The following is a 20,248-nucleotide window of genomic DNA, read 5'->3' as shown; positions in this document are numbered from 1 at the left end:
GATGTAACCTCCAAAAATCAGATTCATCCATGTTGGATTTTTAGAGACTGTTGCCTTCTGGAATGGATTTTTGCCACACTTCCCAGGAAGTGGTCATCACAGGGGGACGACCCTGTCCCTGATTGGAGAACCAGGGCCCCCCTGCTTTTCACCCAGGAGCAAGGATAAAACTGGCAGACCTGCACCCACACCTCAGATCCCCACCAAATTTCAAGAAGAAAGAACTTAAGGAGAAGAAGGACTGCCCTGCTGGACCCCTGGCCTACACCTGGACCCTGCACTCAGAAGGACTGCACCAGCTGCACACTTGGGCTTCACCACAAGAAGGACTTTGCCTGGCTTCAACTGGTTCAAGGAGGGACTCCCTGTTTGCTACAGGTGAAAAATTGCTAAACCAGAGTCCCCTCAACCAACTCCTGAAGAAAGCGACCAGCTGACCACTGTCCAGTGGCCAAAAAGGAGTTTGCGCCAGGTGCATTCTGGGAGTTGAAGTCCGCACCCCCCAAGGACCATCACAGAACTTCTGGACCCTTGGGGTGAGCTGTGGACCCCAAAAGAACCTTAAAAGAACATCTGGGTGAAGCCCCAGAAGTTTGGAAAAGATTTGAGAATTTTTGGAAAAAAGCTCCAGAGAGGGACCGACCCGCCGCGGAAATTCTAGCCGGCTTGCCTCAACCGCGACCCGGCCTGACTTCGTGGTTCGTCCCGGTAAAGAAAAACATCCAAAAAAGAGACTAAGTCCGAACGTAAAAAGTTGACCGGGACCTCCCAGCCATCGTATCCGAGAAGGGCTCCATGGACGTCGGATCAAGATCCAGGTTTACCCCGGTCGAAGGATTTTCATCTCGAAAAAACGACTAAGTCCGAAGGTAAAAATCTCCACCGAGGAAACCCACATCGCGTATCAGGACAAGGGCTCCAGGAGGTCGGATTCAACTGGCAGGTTCGTCCCGGTGAAGAAAAACTTCAAAATAAAGACTAAGTCAGAAGGTAACTTTTTAACCGAGGCCTCCTGCGACCTGTAGCCGAGCAGGGCTCCATCGCGGTCGGCCTGAAAGTTTGACTTTGTCCCGGTCGAGGTGCAACCAGATGACCCGATTGGCGCTTTTTGTTTCTAAGCGCTAGAAAAGTAATAATTCTTTAAAAATTCATATCTCCGGTTCCCCTGAACCGATTTTAATCGTTTTTGTGTCATTTTAAAGATAACAATATAAACTATTTTTATAAATTGGTTTTGGATTTTTAAACTGTTTCCTGTGTTTTATTTAATTACTGTTTTGTGATATTTGAATGCTTTACACTTTGTCTCCTAAGTTAAGCCTTGACGCTCGTTGCCAAGCTACCAAGGGTTGAGCTGGGATTAATTTACTGAGACCTAACTGTACCTATGTGGAGGTTAGTGGCTTGTTGCTAGGTGTAGGTACCTACCTGCCCTACCAATAACCCATTTTCCAACATAATTGGAAGCAGCGACGGGATCCTGTACTTGTGTTCAATATCACGTTACAGTTTTAGGTAAAACAAATTAAAAATCCTTTAAATTGTCCTAGTGCAAAAATTGTTTTTAATTTTTAATTTGGATTAATTTCAATTATTGAATTTTTGTAATTTTTCTAAATTCTTGTTTCCAATTTTTGCAAAAAGTTTTTGTTGACACAAAACTAGGGAACCATGGAGCTTGATCTGGCTAGCCTACCCACACTGACAGTAGTCCAGCTTAGGGGGTTGTGTATTGAAAGAGGGTTGCCTGCAACCACTGATCTCAGGAAGCAAATCCTGATCACATCCCTGACAGCATGGGCTGAGGCCCAAGAGGTAGAGTCAGAAGAAGCTCCAGAGGAGGGAGAAAGAAGGGAGGATGCAAGCTCTAACCACTCAGGGGAGGGAAGGCATCTGAGCCTAAGTGAGGATGAGGAAGAACGGTCCTCAGTAAACACAGTCACTAGGGGCAGATCCAAAGCTAGTGGTGGGAAGGGGGTCCTTTCAGGAGGAGAGAACCCATCCATCAGAGAAAGAGAGCTGGAGGCCCAGCTAGCATACATAGCTTTGGAAGCAGAGAAGCTGGCCCTAGAAAAGAAAAAGTGGGCATACAAAGAGAAAAGAGATGGAAGCAGCGATAAAGAAGCTGAGGTGTCCATGGGTGGGGGAGTTTGCCCCAGATTACCCAAGGGGGTAGTTCCTGCTTATGTAGAGGGGGATGACATAGATAAGTGGCTGGGGGCCTTTGAGAGGGCACTCCAAATGAGAAGGGTTAGGCCTCAATACTGGGGTTCCCTTTTGTGGGAGTTGGTCCCCAACTCAGGGAGGGATAGGCTTCTGACCTTAAGGGGGGAGGAGGCAGATTCATACCCTAGTATGAAGAGGTGCTTAGCCAAGAAGTTTGGTCTGACCCCAGAGCAATATAGAATGAAGTTCAGGGACACCCAGAAGGTCAGTACCCAGTCTTGGGTTGACTTTGTGGACATTTCACTAAAGGCACTAGAGGGCTGGATTATTGGTAACAAAGTAGATACTTATGAGGGGTTATACAATCTGATCATGAGAGAGCACATCTTGACCAATTGTATCCAAGAAAGGTTACGCCAGCATCTAGTGGACTCTAAGCAGACCAACCCTAGAGAGCTAGGGGAGACAGCTGATGAGTGGTTGAGAACCAGGGTGGTTGTCAAGTCCCAGGGGGAAGACTCCAAGAAGGGGGGGACAGGTCCCCAAAAACCTAAGGAGGGAGGTGGTAAGCCCACCACAGAGACTCCCTCTGTACCCCAGAACCCTAAGAAGGAGGAGAGTAAATCCCACTCCCACTCTGACAAGCAGAGACAGGGAGACCCAGGGTTAAAAAAACTCTTGGACAGTAGGGCTTGCTTTGACTGTCAGCTGACAGGTCACTTCAGAGGAGATGCAGCCTGTCCAAAGAAGGTGGTTAGCACTGGGCTGTCCAGTGTAGCCATAGAGGAGGATTCCTCAGATGATGAAGTCCTCCTAGCATTGTGCTGGGAGACAGGACCAGATGGTAAGCTGGTGATCCCTGAGGGTGGGAGTAGGCACTTCCACCACATTCAATTGAATGGGATCCCTACCACTGGCCTGAGAGACACCTGTGCCAGTCACACTATAGTGAGTGACCGGTTAGTGACCCCAGACATGTATGTCCCAGGAAAGACAAAGAAAGTCAGGATAGCCACAGGGGAGGTCACCTCCAAACCTGTAGCCATAGTGCCCCTAGAGAGGGAGGGTATCTGTGAAGATGGCTTGGTACTTTATGTACTGTAGGAGAGCCTGTACTGGAATGTGATGAGGTGTGATGAGGGAGATGGGTTCTGAAATGGAATGTGTGAGGGGTTGAGAGAGAAGGGAAGGAAAAAGGAGACGGAAGGAGCTGTGCTGGAGATGCTGTATATTACTTATGAAATAAAGAAGTGAAATGAAACTAATTGAGAGATTCATCTTTACATTGGCGACGAGGAGCCGTGCAGGAGACGGATTGAATTGAACATCTCCACTCTTGGAAGCAACTACAGCTCGAAAAATCATATATTCGACAGAGAGGAAAAGATACAAAAAGAGAAAAGAAAAACCTACAAAGTTCTTTTGGTGAGCACAATTATAATTATTGTCCAAGCTCTATCGCGTGTTAACATTCCTCAAGAAAACAACAATAATCTTTAGTTTATCTTGGCGCAAAACAGACTGCCTGTAGTAACGAACTGTGTTTAATTTTAAAAGAAAACGAGCAGACGCGCGAGGTGTATGCGCGTTATACTCTGCCCTTGGAAGAGACTCTGCCTCGAGCAGAACGCGCGAGGTGTATGCGCGTGATTCACTTAGTCCTTTGAACAGACGCTGCTGCGAGCAGAACGCGCGAGGTGTATGCGCGAGCAGAATCTATTTATAAACACTGCATTACGGCAGATCATGCCGTGGGGGGAACATTAACCAGCTTACTGCCGTTAGCTGGGAATTAACGCGGCATCTAAAATATAAATAATAATAATAAAAGGAAAACAAGAACCTGCATTGGCAATTCACGACGTACTCTGCTCCTGTCCAGCAAAAGCGAAGAAGGACTGGGTAAAGGTTAAGTAGTGAAAGGAAAGAAAGACTTTAAAAAGGAGCAGGAAAAAGCAATGTGAATGGAAAAAGAGTGAAGAAGTACAAGTATTAAAATACATACTATATAACACATTTTAAAGTGGAAAATTGAGGAGAAGGACACTGCATATGATATAAAAAAAAAAAAAAAATTAAGCTATGGGTGATCAAAGTATGTCCTCGCCACCACCCTTTTTAGCAACTCCTGGGGAACCACCTATTCCGTGGAAACAGTGGAAAAAGATGTTCTCTACCTACTTACTGGCAATTGGAGGAGATCGCTACAGTCCTATCAGAAGACAGGCAATTCTTCTTCATCATTTGGGTATAGAAGGAAGAAGAATATATGAGGACCTACCTGAGGTTTCATTAGGTATGGGGGATGGACAACCCTCCAATCTATTTGAGATGTCTTTGCAAATGCTAGATTTACAATTTACACCTAAGACTAATTTGGTTCTAGAGCGTCATAAATTTTTCTCGAGGATACAGAATGCTGATGAAGATATAGCATTGTATGTAGCAACCTTACGTGGACTTGCCCTATCTTGCCGTTTCGAACAGTTATCGGATTCCCTAATAAGAGATCAGATAGTAAGGTGTGCTTATAATAAAAAAATAAGGGAGAAGTTATTAATGAAAGATCCGAATCTGGAGGAAGCGATTCAAGTTGCTAAAAGAATGGAGCACACAGCTGTATGGCTACTGGAAATGGATGATTCAAATAAGGAAGGGAAACAAAATGTTATCAGTGAGATAAAGAATAGGAGCAAATTCACAATTAGTGAAGAGAAGAAAAAATCAACAAGGAATTGGGAAGATCCAAGTCGGGGAAAGTTTGATTCAAGGGAAGTAAAATGCTATCGGTGCGGAGCGCCCGGACACATTGCATCGAGCAAAATGTGTGCTGCAAGAAATGCAATATGTCGCAATTGCGGGAAAAGAGGGCATTTTGCCAAAGTCTGTAAATTAAAAAAAAATGAAGGTAGTGGTCACACGATTCAAGATGTTCAGGATGTGTGTGGAAACTTGGAAGAAATAATTCTAACTGTGGAAGGAAACCCCATTGATCTAGCTTCTAACGAGGAAACCATGGGAGTAGAAGATTCAACACTCAGGATTGATCTTGAAAGTACAAGTGTCTTGAAGAAACCTCATGCTCAGGTGTTACTGAACAACCTGCCAGTTAATCTGTTGGTAGATTCTGGGAGTCTATTTACCCTTGTTTCAAAAAACACTTATGAGAAATTGTGTGTTAACACTGGAAATGAGAATTTGTTGGAACCAGATATAAAAGCTGTGGGATATGCAGGGAAGAGAATAGAAATGATAGGCATGATTTGGATGACAATTGTTTTCAAAGGGAGAGCAGTTAAAGGAAGGATATATATTACGGACCTTGGAACTAATTTATTGGGCTGGCGTCATCAGAAAGATTTGGGAATAATTCTGAACCCTAATGCTAAGGAACCTGTAATGGTTTTGGAAAAAGAAAGAATTGGTGAAGTAAAAGACTCTCCTCATCCCTTGATCCAAAAGCATCCACAGGTCTTTTCTCCAAGATTAGGTATCTTGAAAGACTTTTCTCACAAGATTGTGCTAAAAAGAGATGCTAAACCTGTAGTCCACAAGGTTCGAGGGATACCTAATTTGATGAAGGAACCTTTGAGAAATGAGTTGGATAGGTTGTTGCAAGACGGTATCATTGAGCCAATAGAGTCTTCAGAATGGCTGGCTCCGATCGTTGTAGCGCCCAAGGAGGGAGGGAGGATTCGTCTATGCATCGATCTTAGAGATTTAAATAAGAGTATCTGGGTGGATAGGCAACCTTTGCCAAATATTTCACAGATGTTATCCATAAAAGGCAAAGGGTGTATTTTTAGTGTGTTGGATATGTCCTCAGCATATCATCAGATTAATCTACATGAAGAGTCTAGGCATTTGACGTCCTTTGTGACGCCTTTGGGGGCATTTCGCTACAAGAGGATGCCTTTTGGATTAGCTTCTGCCTCAGCTGTTTTTCAGAGGCTAATGGAAGTGATTTTTGGAGACATGAACAAAGTGTTCTGCTTTCAAGATGACATTTTAATTGTAGGTGATAATGAAAGAGAGCATAACCTCTTATTTGAAGAAGTAATGTCCAGACTGGAGAAGAGAGGTCTGACCATTAAAGAGGAAAAATGTCAGATTGGAAAATCTGAAGTGACTTATTTGGGACATACTGTTGATAGGAATGGTATTAGGCCTAAGAAGAGCATAGTGACTGCAATCGAGAAAGCGCCTGAGCCAACTAACAAAGATGAATTAAGATCTTTCTTGGGTCTTGCGGAATACTGCGCCAAGTTCATAAGAAATTTTACAGAGATTGTAGAACCTTTAAGGGGATTGATGAAAAAGGGAGTAACATATGAGTGGAATGAGGATTGCAAATGTGCCTTTGAATATGTGAAGAGGAGTATATTGAGTGCTCCCACTTTAGGTGTTTTTGATATAACAGCAAAAACGTATGTAACTTCGGATGCGAGCAATGTGGGAGTGGGAGCAGTTTTAACTCAAGTAAAGGATGGTAATGAGTACGTTGTAGGTTTTGCTTCAAGACAATTGCAGGGTGCGGAATTATCATATTCAGTAATTGAAAGAGAGGCCTTAGCTTGTTGCTGGGGAATCAATCATTTTAGGTTTTACTTATGGGGAGTGCCTTTTAAACTAAAAACTGACCATAAGCCTTTGATCTATATTTTCAAGGGCGGGCGTGGTTTGGAAGGGAATGTAACACCTCGAATTTCGAGGTGGCTATTATCTGTGATGGAGTATAATTTTGAGGTGGAGTTTGTAAGAGGTGATAGGAATGTGGTGGCAGATTATTTGTCAAGAATGCCTGTGATTGTGGATGAAATTGTAGGAGAAGGAGTTGAGAATTTTGTGGGAACTATTTTAGGTGAACTGGCCTTAAGCGAGAGCGAGTGGGATGAGGCTAAAGTGAACGATTCTGTCATGTGTAAGGTGGAAAGTAAAATAATTAATGGATGGGCGCATGAGGACGAACGTGGTAGCGATGTGTCATGTTACTTTAGGATTAAGGATCAACTGAGTGTACTGGAGGGAAGGTTGTATAGGAAAAATCAAATTGTTCCCCCTGAGGGTGTAAGGAAGCACATTATTGATATAACTCACCAGGGCCATTTAGGACGAGGTGTAATGAAAAGGAAAATAAGACAATTGTTCTGGTGGCCTGGAGTAGATAAACAGGTGGAAGAGACAGTGAAGAATTGTGTGCCTTGTGGGAATAGTGATAAGACAAAAGTCCTAAGGCAAACTCCTTTAGCCCCTGTAAGATTTCCAGAAAGACCTTGGGAAAAGCTAGCTGTGGATTTCATTGGTCCTGTATCCAGGTTGGGTACTAGGAACAGGTTCATTATTGTGCTAGTAGACTACCACTCAAAATGGTTTGTGGTCAAAATTGTTGACCAAGTGAATACTGCTAGGGTCATAGAATTCTTTGAAGAAGTTTTCTTAGAGGAAGGGATACCAAAAACTATGGTATCTGACAATGGTGTACAATTGGTGTCACATGAAATGGTGGAATATTTGAAGAAGATGAGTATAAATCATGAAAGAGTTGCCCTCTTTCGACCACAGGCCAACGGCTTGGTTGAGAGGGTGAATCGCGTGATAATGGACAATATTCAGTTGTCTTTAGCCAATCAACTCTCTTGGAGAAAAGAATTATGTAAGATGATGTGGACGTATCGCACAACTCCACATTCAGTTACTGGGGTGGCACCATTTGTAGCTCTTAAGGGGAGAATGCCTGGAGTGAAAGAATGCCCAGTGTGGTTAAAGACTGAAAGGAATGTAAGAGTAGACAGGGAGGCAATGAAAGAAAGAGTAGAGGAGATGCAGAGGAAAAATACCCAACAGTACAACAAAAGAATGGGTGTGAAGTATTTTCACATAAATAAAGGGGATTGGGTAGTGAGAAGGAGAGGTGGAACAATTGTGAAGGGAGACAGCAAGTACTCTGCTCCTCAATTGGTGAGGGAAGTCAAAAGAAATGTAATAATTTTAGAGGATGGTTCATCCTGGAGTATGGGAAGTGTGTGCAAAATTCAGCGTTAAAATATTGAATTTCTGAATTAATTTGCTGAACTCGTATGTGATCTAGGACTAATAGTTTTGTCTGATCTTTCATGTTTTATCATACCTACTCTTGTTCTTTGTTTTGTTATTTTGTTATATAATATATAAGGGGGAGAAGTGTGAAGATGGCTTGGTACTTTATGTACTGTAGGAGAGCCTGTACTGGAATGTGATGAGGTGTGATGAGGGAGATGGGTTCTGAAATGGAATGTGTGAGGGGTTGAGAGAGAAGGGAAGGAAAAAGGAGACGGAAGGAGCTGTGCTGGAGATGCTGTATGTTACTTATGAAATAAAGAAGTGAAATGAAACTAATTGAGAGATTCATCTTTACAGTATCCTTGACTGGATTAGGGTGGTAGTCAGTGCTGACCTTCCCCTAGATTGTATCCTGGGCAATGACCTCCCAGAGGTGAGACTGGTCACAGATGGGGTGGTCGCCCAAGGCGCCCCCCAACCCAAAGTCCTGGGGAGTCAGTCCCTACAGTTAGGAGACAGGGGTCCCCAAGAAAAGGAAAGAAGAAAAGGAAGGGTAGGCCACTCTTAAAGAGAGTTCCAGGGAGCCAAAGGCCTTCTGCCCCAGTAGGGGGGGAGCCCAGAGTTGGCACTGGTGAGGCCTCACCTGACCCCAAGGAAGTCCTGAGTAGTCAGGCAGCTGTCCAGATGCAAGGTGTTGCCCATGCACTGACAGAAGGGAGAGTGGAAGGAGGGTGTCTGCCACAGGAGGTGGTAGCCCCCCACTCTAGACAGCAAGAGGGGTGCCAGGACCCCAAAGTTGCCCTTAAAGCAGCTCAGCCACCTGTCAGTGGAGAGCTTAGGGTGTGGTTCTGGGTACTGACAGCTGTCAGTAGCCTCTGCTGGGTGCTAGCCTTCCTGGCAGCACTGTACTTGGCCTGGGAGGCAGACCCCAGGGCCAATAGCAAAGTAGGCCCCCTGACCCTATTGGTCATGGTGGGGTTGCTCAAGTGTTGGGTGACCTCTTTGGGTAAGCTAGGTGTTGCCCTAGCAAAGTTTGGAGTAGGGGAGGTGGGCACCTCACTACCCAAGTTGGCAGAGAGAAAGGAGGAAGACCCCCCTAGAGGAAAGTTTCAGTTTGAGTTGGGTCCTTTTACTGTTGGGATGGCTTCACTACCCATAGGGAGTGACCCTGACAGGAGGATATAAGGCAGAGTAGGCCCTGCAAAGGGACAGCCAGTTTTCTTCACTGTCTTCCTCGCCTAAAAAGCCAGGAAGACTCTCCCAGGGTTGGGCTGAGTCTCCTGGGCGTGTGGGCTGGGGGGGGGGGTTGTGTGAGAAAACAGGGCTGATTGCAGAGGCCCCATAACTTTTTGCCTCCATTTTCCTCTTTTTGCTGGTGTTTTCCTGACTTTGATGGTGCCCTGGGTACTGCTAACCAGTCCCAGGGCCTGTGCTCTGTGTAAAATGGATATGCAAATTAGGCTAATTATAATTGGCTAAGTTAACCTACCTATAAGTCCCTAGTATATGGTAGGGCATGTAGGTTTAGGGACCACAGCATAGGTGGTGCACACCTAGGTGCACTGCTGAGGTGCCCAGTGTCATTTTAAAAGCAAGCCTGCCTTGCTGGCTGCTTTTAAATTAAAGTTATATGCAAATTCGACTTTGGAATTAAAGGTACTTCCAAAGTCTTAAACTACCTTATTTTTACATATAAGTCACCCCTAAGGTGTGCCCTATGTGCCCCTAGGGCTGGGTGCCATGTAACTATAAGCAGGGACTTTATAAAAATAGATTTATAAGCCCTGGTGAGGTAAAACAGCCAAATTCGTTTTTCCCTCATTGAAGTAAATGGCCTTCATAGGCTAGAATGGGCAGACTTTATTTTAAATTTTAAAGTCTCCTTAAATGTTCCATACCAAGAATTTGGTATCAAATTAATTGTTGTAATAAATCCCACAACTTCCAGTTGTTGGATTTAATATAACTTGTTCAGGTAAAAAGTTTAGACTTTACCTAAAAAGTTGCCAATTTCAGCTCTGCATTGTTTTTGCTGCTGTGCTCTGATTGGCCAGCCTGCAGCAGCTTCTGCCAGGCTGCCTTGATGAGGTGTGAAGTGGCCAGGCTTCACACAAAGGAATGTGCTTGGGGGAGAGAATCTCCCCTCAGCAGATGGTGAGGCAGGAAGGGGGAGGGCTGCCAAACTGGTCTTCAAAGGCAGAGAAGGACATTTGCAGCACCCAGCAACACCCCCACATCCTGCAACCCCAGACAATTAGGTGCCCCCTTGATTAGATTAGGAGAGGGCAGGAGAGGGGTGTGTTTATGATTTTTAGCCACACCAGTGGGTGGGCTCAGCCAGATGTAACCTCCAAAAATCAGATTCATCCATGTTGGATTTTTAGAGACTGTTGCCTTCTGGGATGGATTTTTGCCACACTTCCCAGGAAGTGGTCATCACAGGGGGACGACCCTGTCCCTGATTGGAGAACCAGGGCCCCCCTGCTTTTCACCCAGGAGCAAGGATAAAACTGGCAGACCTGCACCCACACCTCAGATCCCCACCAAATTTCAAGAAGAAAGAACTTAAGGAGAAGAAGGACTGCCCTGCTGGACCCCTGGTCTGCACCTGGACCCTGCACTCAGAAGGACTGCACCAGCTGCACACTTGGGCTTCACCACAAGAAGGACTTTGCCTGGCTTCAACTGGTTCAAGGAGGGACTCCCTGTTTGCTACAGGTGAAAAATTGCTAAACCAGAGTCCCCTGCACAAACTCCTGAAGAAAGCGACCAGCTGACCACTGTCCAGTGGCCAAAAAGGAGTTTGCGCCAGGTGCATTCTGGGAGTTGAAGTCCGCACCCCCCAAGGACCATCACAGAACTTCTGGACCCTTGGGGTGAGCTGTGGACCCAAAAAGAACCTTAAAAGAACATCTGGGTGAAGCCCCAGAAGTTTGGAAAAGATTTGAGAATTTTTGGAAAAAAGCTCCAGAGAGGGACCGACCCGCCGCGGAAATTCTAGCCGGCTTGCCTCAACCGCGACCCGGCCTGACTTCGTGGTTCGTCCCGGTAAAGAAAAACATCCAAAAAAGAGACTAAGTCCGAACGTAAAAAGTTGACCGGGACCTCCCAGCCATCGTATCCGAGAAGGGCTCCATGGAGGTCGGATCAAGATCCAGGTTTACCCCGGTCGAAGGATTTTCATCTCGAAAAAACGACTAAGTCCGAAGGTAAAAATCTCCACCGAGGAAACCCACATCGCGTATCAGGACAAGGGCTCCAGGAGGTCGGATTCAACTGGCAGGTTCGTCCCGGTGAAGAAAAACTTCAAAATAAAGACTAAGTCAGAAGGTAACTTTTTAACCGAGGCCTCCTGCGACCTGTAGCCGAGCAGGGCTCCATCGCGGTCGGCCTGAAAGTTTGACTTTGTCCCGGTCGAGGTGCAACCAGATGACCCGATTGGCGCTTTTTGTTTCTAAGCGCTAGAAAAGTAATAATTCTTTAAAAATTCATATCTCCGGTTCCCCTGAACCGATTTTAATCGTTTTTGTGTCATTTTAAAGATAACAATATAAACTATTTTTATAAATTGGTTTTGGATTTTTAAACTGTTTCCTGTGTTTTATTTAATTACTGTTTTGTGATAATTGAATGCTTTACACTTTGTCTCCTAAGTTAAGCCTTGACGCTCGTTGCCAAGCTACCAAGGGTTGAGCTGGGATTAATTTACTGAGACCTAACTGTACCTATGTGGAGGTTAGTGGCTTGTTGCTAGGTGTAGGTACCTACCTGCCCTACCAATAACCCATTTTCCAACATCCCCCCACACCCTCCACCCCCCTGCCACCACCCAGAGGTGGTACGAACCCCCTCCCCACCCCCACCCCCGACATGCACATACATGCACCCCGACATGCACACACCCCCTACACACACACATACACAACGGGGACACATACCCGCACACATACATGCAGACATGCGCACCCGCCGAACTGCACACATTACCCATAGACACAGCAGCACCCCCCGCCCGCATACACGCACTCACACACCCCCTCTACACACTCACACGCACACCCCCATGCACGCACACATCACACAACACCCCCCCACCCCCTCCCCTAACGGACGATCAACTTACCGTGTTCCGTTGGTCCTCCGGGAGGCGACGGGAGCCATGGGGAGGTGACCGCCAACAGAACACCGCCAACAGAAGACCACCACACAGATATGTGGGTCGTAATTCTGTGGGCGGTGTTCTGCTGGCGTGGCGGTGGAGGTTGACCAGTCTCCACTTTCCCGCCGACCGCCAGTGTGGCTGCTGGCGGTTTCCCGGCGGAACGCTCCCAGCGGTCGGAATACGCACAGCGGCATACCGCCGCGGTCGGCGGTCTTCACCGCGGCGGTAACTCGGCGGTCTTGCGAAAAGACCGCCAAGGTCAGAATGAGGGCCTAAGTCCGAACGTAAAAAGTTGACCGGGACCTCCCAGCCATCATATCCGAGAAGGGCTCCATGGACGTCGGATCAAGATCCAGGTTTACCCCGGTCGAAGGATTTTCATCTCGAAAAAACGACTAAGTCCGAAGGTAAAAGTCTCCACCGAGGAAACCCACATCGCGTATCCGGACAAGGGCTCCAGGAGGTCGGATTCAACTGGCAGGTTCGTCCCGGTGAAGAAAAACTTCAAAATAAAGACTAAGTCAGAAGGTAACTTTTTAACCGATGCCTCCCGCGACCTGTAGCCGAGCAGGGCTCCATCGCGGTCAGCCTGAAAGTTTGACTTTGCCCCGGTCGAGGTGCAACCAGATGACCCGATTGGCGCTTTTTGTTTCTAAGCGCTAGAAAAGTAATAATTCTTTAAAAATTCATATCTCCGGTTCCCCTGAACCGATTCTAATCGTTTTTGTGTCATTTTAAAGCTAAAAATATAAACTATATTTATAAATTGGTTTTGGATTTTTAAACTGTTTCCTGTGTTTTATTTAATTACTGTTTTGTGATATTTGAATGCTTTACACTTTGTCTCCTAAGTTAAGCCTTGACGCTCGTTGCCAAGCTACCAAGGGTTGAGCTGGGATTAATTTACTGAGACCTAACTGTACCTATGTGGAGGTTAGTGGCTTGTTGCTAGGTGTAGTTACCTACCTGCCCTACCAATAACCCATTTTCCAACAGTGACCTACTAGGAATCACTGTTTAATAGATGTAGGCTTTCTTACAATAGGAATTGTGATTTCCTAATTACAATTCTGTAAGAATCACAACTTGGAAATCGTAATTCTTGATTTTTGCACATGTAGCCCTAAATAACTACTACAAATGTTTTCCTGGGAGATGTCAGTGGTACAGGGCTTGCCTTTGGCGCTGAAGGTGCGCCATAGGCAAGCCCGTCTGCGCCCGTCCGCGCCAAGACCGCGCCCAGCGCCAGACCCCCTGGCCAACATGCCTCCCTTCCCACCGAACACCTTAATACTGCCAACGAACTCCACGCCCTTAATCCAGACGCTCCTCCATCTGCTTCCAGTCCACACCGACGCACATCAAAGGACCCTTCTCCTTCAAAGCCTGCAATTTCACCTGCAAGCTAACCTCCAAACTCCAAATCAAAACAGACAACCGCCTAAGATGCATCCTACTTAACACCCGCTCCGTCCACAAACATGCAATTGAACTCTGGGACCTCCTGACCACATACTCGCCCGACATCGCATTCCTCACCGAAACCTGGATGAATTCAGCCACGGAACCAGACGTAGCCATAGCCATACCAGAAAACTACAAGATCACCAGAAGAGACCGAATCAACAGACCAGGAGGAGGAATCGCCATAGTCCACAAAAACACCATAAGAGTCTCCACCAACTCCCACGACACCATCAACTCCGCCGAGCACCTCCACTTCAAAATCCACATCAACTCCAACAACACACTCAGAGGAACACTGGTCTACAGACCCCCTGGATCCAGACCGCAGTTCTGCGATGACATCACCGACGCCATCAGCTCCCAAGCCCTCGCCTTAACAGACTACATCCTCCTCGGTAACCTAAACTTCCACCTAGAAAATAACAACGATATCAATGCCACCAACCTAATCGACAGCCTTGACAACTTCGGCCTCAAGCAACTTGTCACTACACCCACCCACTCTGCAGGCCACACACTCGACCCCATCTTCTCAGCCAGCAACCACGTCTCTTTCAGCCACACCACCAAACTCAGCTGGACAGATCACTGCTGCATCCACTTCTCCTACCAGAAACCAGTCACTCACCACCACCGCACACAAACCCCCGATGCAACTGGAGCAAAATATCAACGGATCAACTGATTTCCACTCTCGCCCGGGCCCCACCCCCTGGGACCCCGGACCACAACACAGCCACCACCAACCTGCATCGCTGGATAGAAGATTGCTCCAACACCCTCACACTGCTCAAAAAACCCCCAAACACCTCCCACAGAATCAAGGCCAGCTGGGTCACCCCAGAACTACAGGAATCTAAACGGCTATGTCGCAGACCTGGCACCTTGACCCTACCAACTCCAACCACATTGCTTTCAAGGATGCCCTACGCAAACATCACCAACTGATCCGCACCACCAAAAGGACCCACTTCAAAAACCGCATCGACGCCAACGCTCACAACAGTAAAGAGCTCTTCGGCATCGTCAATGAGCTCTCCACCCCCAGGACCTGCTCCAACGAACCCCGCCATCACAGGAGTTCTGCAACTCACTGGCAACCCACTTCCATCGAAAGATAGAAGAATTCCACAATAGCTTCAAACCCCAGATCCACCAGCTGACTACAAACACCCAAGAACCCAACGCTCCAAGCAACACCCACCTCGTCCACACCTGGACCCCCGTCAACATAGAGGACACCACCACTATGGCCTCCATCCAATCCGGATCACCATTGGACCCCTGCACACACCATATCTTCAATAAGGCAAACATCATCATCGCCCCCCACCTCTGCAAAACCATCAACAGCTCCTTCGAGTCAGCCACCTTCCCAGAAAGATGGAAGCACGCAGAAATCAACGCCCTGCTGAAGAAACCAAAGACAGACCCAGACGACCCCAAGAACTACCGGCCGATCTCCCTCCTCCCCTTCCCAGCCAAGGTCATTGAAAAAATCGTAAACAGCCAACTTCCAGGAACTTCCCGGTTCCTGGAAGACAGCAAGGTACTCGAAACCTCCCAATCCGGATTCCATAGAAACCACAGCACCGAGACTGCAAACATTGTTGCCACAGACGACATTAGGGCCATGCTCGACAAAGGAGAAACAGCGGCACTCATCCTCCTGGACCTCTCCGCAGCCTTCGACACGGTATTTCATCACACTCTCCGCACACGCCTCTACAACACTGGAATCCACGACAAGGCACTTGACTGGATCTCGTCATTTCTCTCAGGCAGAACCTAAAGAGTCCGCCTCCCACCATTCCTGTCAGAAGCCTCCAGAATCATCTGTGGCATTCCCCTAGGATCTTCGCTCAGCCCCACGCTCTTCAATGTTTACATGGCCCCATCGCCAACATCGCACAAACCCACCACATCAACATAGTTTCCTACACAGACGACACTCAGCTCATCTTCTCCCTCATGAAAGACCCTACAACTGCAAAGAACAACCTCCACAACGGACTTCACGCCATCGCCAGCTGGATGGAAACAAGCCACCTCAAGTTAAACACAGACAAGACAGAAATTCTCATCTTTGGCACCAACCCCTCAACATGGAATAACTGCTGGTGGCCCACCTCCCTAGGAACTACGCCCTCACCCACGCACGCAACCTAGGCTTCATCTTGGACTCCACACTCAGCATGACTCAGCAGGTCAATGCCATCTCCTCTTCCTGCTACAACACTCTCCGCATGCTCCGCAAAATCTTCAAGTGGATTCCCGTCGAAACCAAGAAAACTGTCACCCATGCCCTGGTCAGTAGCAGATTGGATTATGGAAACGCCCTATATGCAGGAATAACAACCAAACTCCTAACAAATCTTCAAAGAATCTAGAACGCATCCGCCCGCCTCATTTTGGACATCCCACGCTGCAACCACATTTCCCCCCACCTCAGAGACCTTCACTGGCTACCAGTATCAAAGAGGATATCCTTCAAACTCCTCATCCATGCACACAAGGCCCTCCACGACACAGGCCCAACATACCTCAACGACAGACTCACCATCCACACCCCCACCCACAATCTTCGCTCCGCCAGCCTTTCCTCCATCCGCCGAAGATCCTTCTCTCACCTAGCCGCCAAGACCTGGAACTCCCTACCGCTCCACCTTCGCCAGACCCAAGACCTCTTGACATTCAGGAAACACCTCAAGACATGGCTTTACAACCAGTAACTTTCCCCCCAGCTCCTTGAGACCCTAACGGGTGATTAGTGCACTCTATAAATCCTTGATTGATTGTGAGACAAGGCATATATAAAGATATTGATCATAGTGAGTATATGAATACTGAGAATATAGATGTAGCATTTGCCATTAATGAATGTCTTTCATATTAGTTGCTGTGGTACCGCAAAACGCTGCCTTGTATTGCTTTGCATCGGTTAGGTGTTGCATGGGTGGAGCATGGGTGTTCCCTTGCATCCACTCATGTATTTTGCTAAACCCAGATTTAAAAAGACTTGTTAAAGCATCTTTTCCTGTATAAAAAGAATCCTGCCCGTAATGCAGGCACTCTTGCAGTATTACTATGAAGTAATTAAAATTTGCTTAATTATTATTTACTAAACTTTATTGTTAAACTATGTTTTACATTCAAAATAGATTACTAAAATATTTTATAGTTAAAATTACATATGTACACTTTCATATATTTCTAACATTATTTATGATTATTTATATTTGTTATGAATAATGTTATTTAATTTAAAGTTATTTCCTATGAGATTTCATTTTAAGTCCCAACTTCCATTATTTTTTACGGGGGCTGTTGCAGTACCAGTGGTTGGCTGTATGTGGTGCTAGAGTTACTACTGTTTTTACCTTTTATTGGTAATTTACACTGAATATTAAAATGTAGTTCCCTTACTAAAAAGTGTAAACTTACTCAGAAGCATAAGTTACCTTTTTAAATCAGTCCCCTTGTTTAGTATAATTGTCTGAGTGGGGTGGGGGTCTCAATTACCAATCATACTGTTTTTCTTTATACAGAAATAATATCTGTAATATCTAAAGTCTTGGTTTAAGTTTACAGTATGTTATATTGTTCGCACATTATGTATGCAACTCATCGGAATGTCTCTGTGAGTGAGGGGTGAGTTAATCATGTACGGGCACAGGGAGATCAGCCTGTTGTGCCTATATATGCCAATATTGCTGAATTAGAGACATGGCGGAATAGTTCAATATGTCTATCAAAGTTCCATAAATGCAAGATTCATGCCGGATTTTCAGGATGCCCACATAAATTAACTTTACGTACAATTAATCTACATGGAGTACAATTACAGACTCAGTGGCCGCCCTGAAAATCATGAGTCTGGTCATCCTGGTATTTCTTTGTACTCTATTAATATAGGTAGAAAAGTCTGGCAAGTGTCTTTGAATTTTTTTTTTTTTTTTTTTAAAGAATAGCATCCTCTGAAAATATTTTTAAAAATACATTGCCTGAAAAGACAATCATTCTGTACTGCACAAGCTAAAATTATGTGGCATATTTAAGAGCCCCAAACCCCTCCTTGCGCCACATTAGCGTAATTGTTTTTATGCTAATGTGGCCCAACAAGGCCAAAATCCCTGCGCCATATTTACATTTATTTACAACATTTATATACAATATTACATATTTACAAAGTGGTGCAGTGCATGCATTGCACCACTTTGTAACCCTTTGTGCTATATTATTCCTGCGCCAGGCATAATGAATGCAAAGGGGGGCGTTCCCCCTTTAAGTGAGATGAAAAAATGGCACAAAGAAATCTAACAGATTTCTTTGCATCAGTTTTTGGGGCACTTTTAATGCCTGCTCAGAACAGGCGTTAAAAGGAGGCACACCATTGATTACAATGGACCTCAATGATCTTTGCAGGGTTGGCATCAACATTTTTGACGGTAATCCTGCAAAGCTCCAGACTATCAATTCTGACACAAATCCCACAAATCCGCTAACAACTGCTATGATGGGCAGTATTTTAAATATGGCGCACACATGGGAGACTGGAAATCTGGCCTTTCTGCACATCAGTAGTTCCAAAATATAAAACAATTGTGAGTGCAGCTCACTTCCCCTTCCTTGCTGAGCAAAAGTACTCCAGAATTAAATTCTTACATACTACATGGGAAGCTTGCCTAGGATTTAAAGCCTGCTAACATCCAGTGGAGGAGAAATGAAGAAGGAAAACACTACATCTGCAACAGAATTTGTTATTGTTGGTTTTTCTGAACTTCCTCAGTTGAAAGTTCCTGTTTTTTGGGGATTTTTGTTTATTTATCTTATCATTCTCTCAGGAAATGTTTTAATAATGGTCATTGTTTATTTTGATTCCCACCTCCACACCCCCATGTATTTTTTCTTGGTGAACCTCTCCTTGGTAGACATCATTTACACCTCCACCATATTCCCCAAAATGCTGGCCACCTTTTTTGTGGAGGTTCCACGTGTGTCGTTTGATGCATGCCTGATGCAGTTGTACATTTTCATTGCTATGGTGTGTACAGAGACCATTCTTCTCACCGCAATGGCTTACGACCACTATGTTGCCATTTGCAATCCCTTACGTTACAGGTCTACCATTAATAGAACTCTGTGTCTTCAGCTGGCAGCTGGATCCTGGATGTTCAGCCTGGTGGAGCCTATTCCACACACCGTCCTAACATCTGCACTCTCGTTTTGTGCATCACGTCAAGTCAACCACATCTTCTGCGACATCACAGCGCTGATAAAGCTCTCCTGCAGCAGCACTCATGCCATAGAGATGTTGACCTTTATCTGTGGGGCTGTGGTAGGACTTTCCTCTTTTGCTCTCATCCTCACTTCTTATTTCAACATCATCTCGTCCATCCTGAAGATTAATTCAGGGAGAGACAAGGCCTTCTCCACCTGCGGGTCACACCTCACCGCAGTGATGTTATTCTACGGCTCTCTCATGGTAATGTACCTGCGTCCACCTTCAACCTATTCAATGACACAGAACAAAATGTTATCCCTTTTGTACATTGGTGTGGTTCCACTGTGTAACCCTATTGTGTACAGTCTGAAGAACCAAGAATTAAAAAACGCTCTGAGAAAAGTAAAAAGGATGAAGCGCAAATGAGATGTGATCAGGATCCCACATCTAAAATCAGGAAATATGTGCTTGGAGTTGAGAATTTCTTTAGCAATGGAGTCACTGGAATTTTCTGTCAATCTTGCACTGTTAAAAGCATCTTAGGTAAATCAGTTAGATGAAGTGGTAATGTGGGGAGATTACCTGGTAGTTATCAGAGACATTGATGCCACTGTTTTATTTCTAGTAAAAGGAAGTGTTTGTGATGATTCATTGTTTTTATGTCTATAGACAGTTGTTCTCTTGCGTTGTCAATCATTTGCAAGGTTACAGTCAGGTGTTGGTTGATGAATTTGGAATTGTCCAAAGGTCGATATATGGCTTGTAGGCCACAGGACTTAATTTGCAAAAATTAAAATAAATAAGTACATGTGCCCAACATTTTTCTTAGGATGTCACCAAGTGCCTCTGCCACAGTAGTATCTCACTTCCATCACTGGTGTGACCCACCGAATCCGTCCTTGCTCTCACTACCCTTCTGGCAGTTCAGTTGAGGGTGGTGGATTCCTGGGTGTTTTAATAGGCTTTTATCATTAGCTTGTAGCTCACAAAATCAACCAAATGAGAAGAAATATACACTGGGCAAGTAAAACTACAACATCAAGCATACTAGATGAGTGGCTTCTGTCCATCAGCAGTGGGGGGGTAATACATGAGCAGAATGTCAGCAAGAGAGCAAAGCTGTCATGAGGGGAGACTGAAGATGTTCCCCCATGATAACACTTTAAAAAAAACTTGCCAAAGTGTAAAAC

At 45.5% G+C, this 20,248-nt stretch overlaps 1 protein-coding gene across 1 annotated transcript; it reads left to right on the top strand.

Annotated features, from left to right (window-relative positions):
• The first annotated feature begins 18,557 nt into the window (after nt 1–18,557).
• On the top strand, nt 18,558–19,484 carry LOC138246743 (olfactory receptor 8U9-like). The gene has a single exon (XM_069201508.1). The coding sequence runs from the start codon at nt 18,558–18,560 to the stop codon at nt 19,482–19,484; it is 927 nt and encodes a 308-aa protein (XP_069057609.1).
• The last annotated feature ends 764 nt before the right edge of the window (nt 19,485–20,248 follow it).

Source organism: Pleurodeles waltl, chromosome 7 (assembly GCF_031143425.1).
Source record: "Pleurodeles waltl isolate 20211129_DDA chromosome 7, aPleWal1.hap1.20221129, whole genome shotgun sequence".
Classification (NCBI taxonomy): Eukaryota; Metazoa; Chordata; class Amphibia; order Caudata; family Salamandridae; genus Pleurodeles; species Pleurodeles waltl.
Note: the sequence above shows the minus strand (reverse complement) of the source record. Positions and strands in the feature narration are given on the sequence as shown.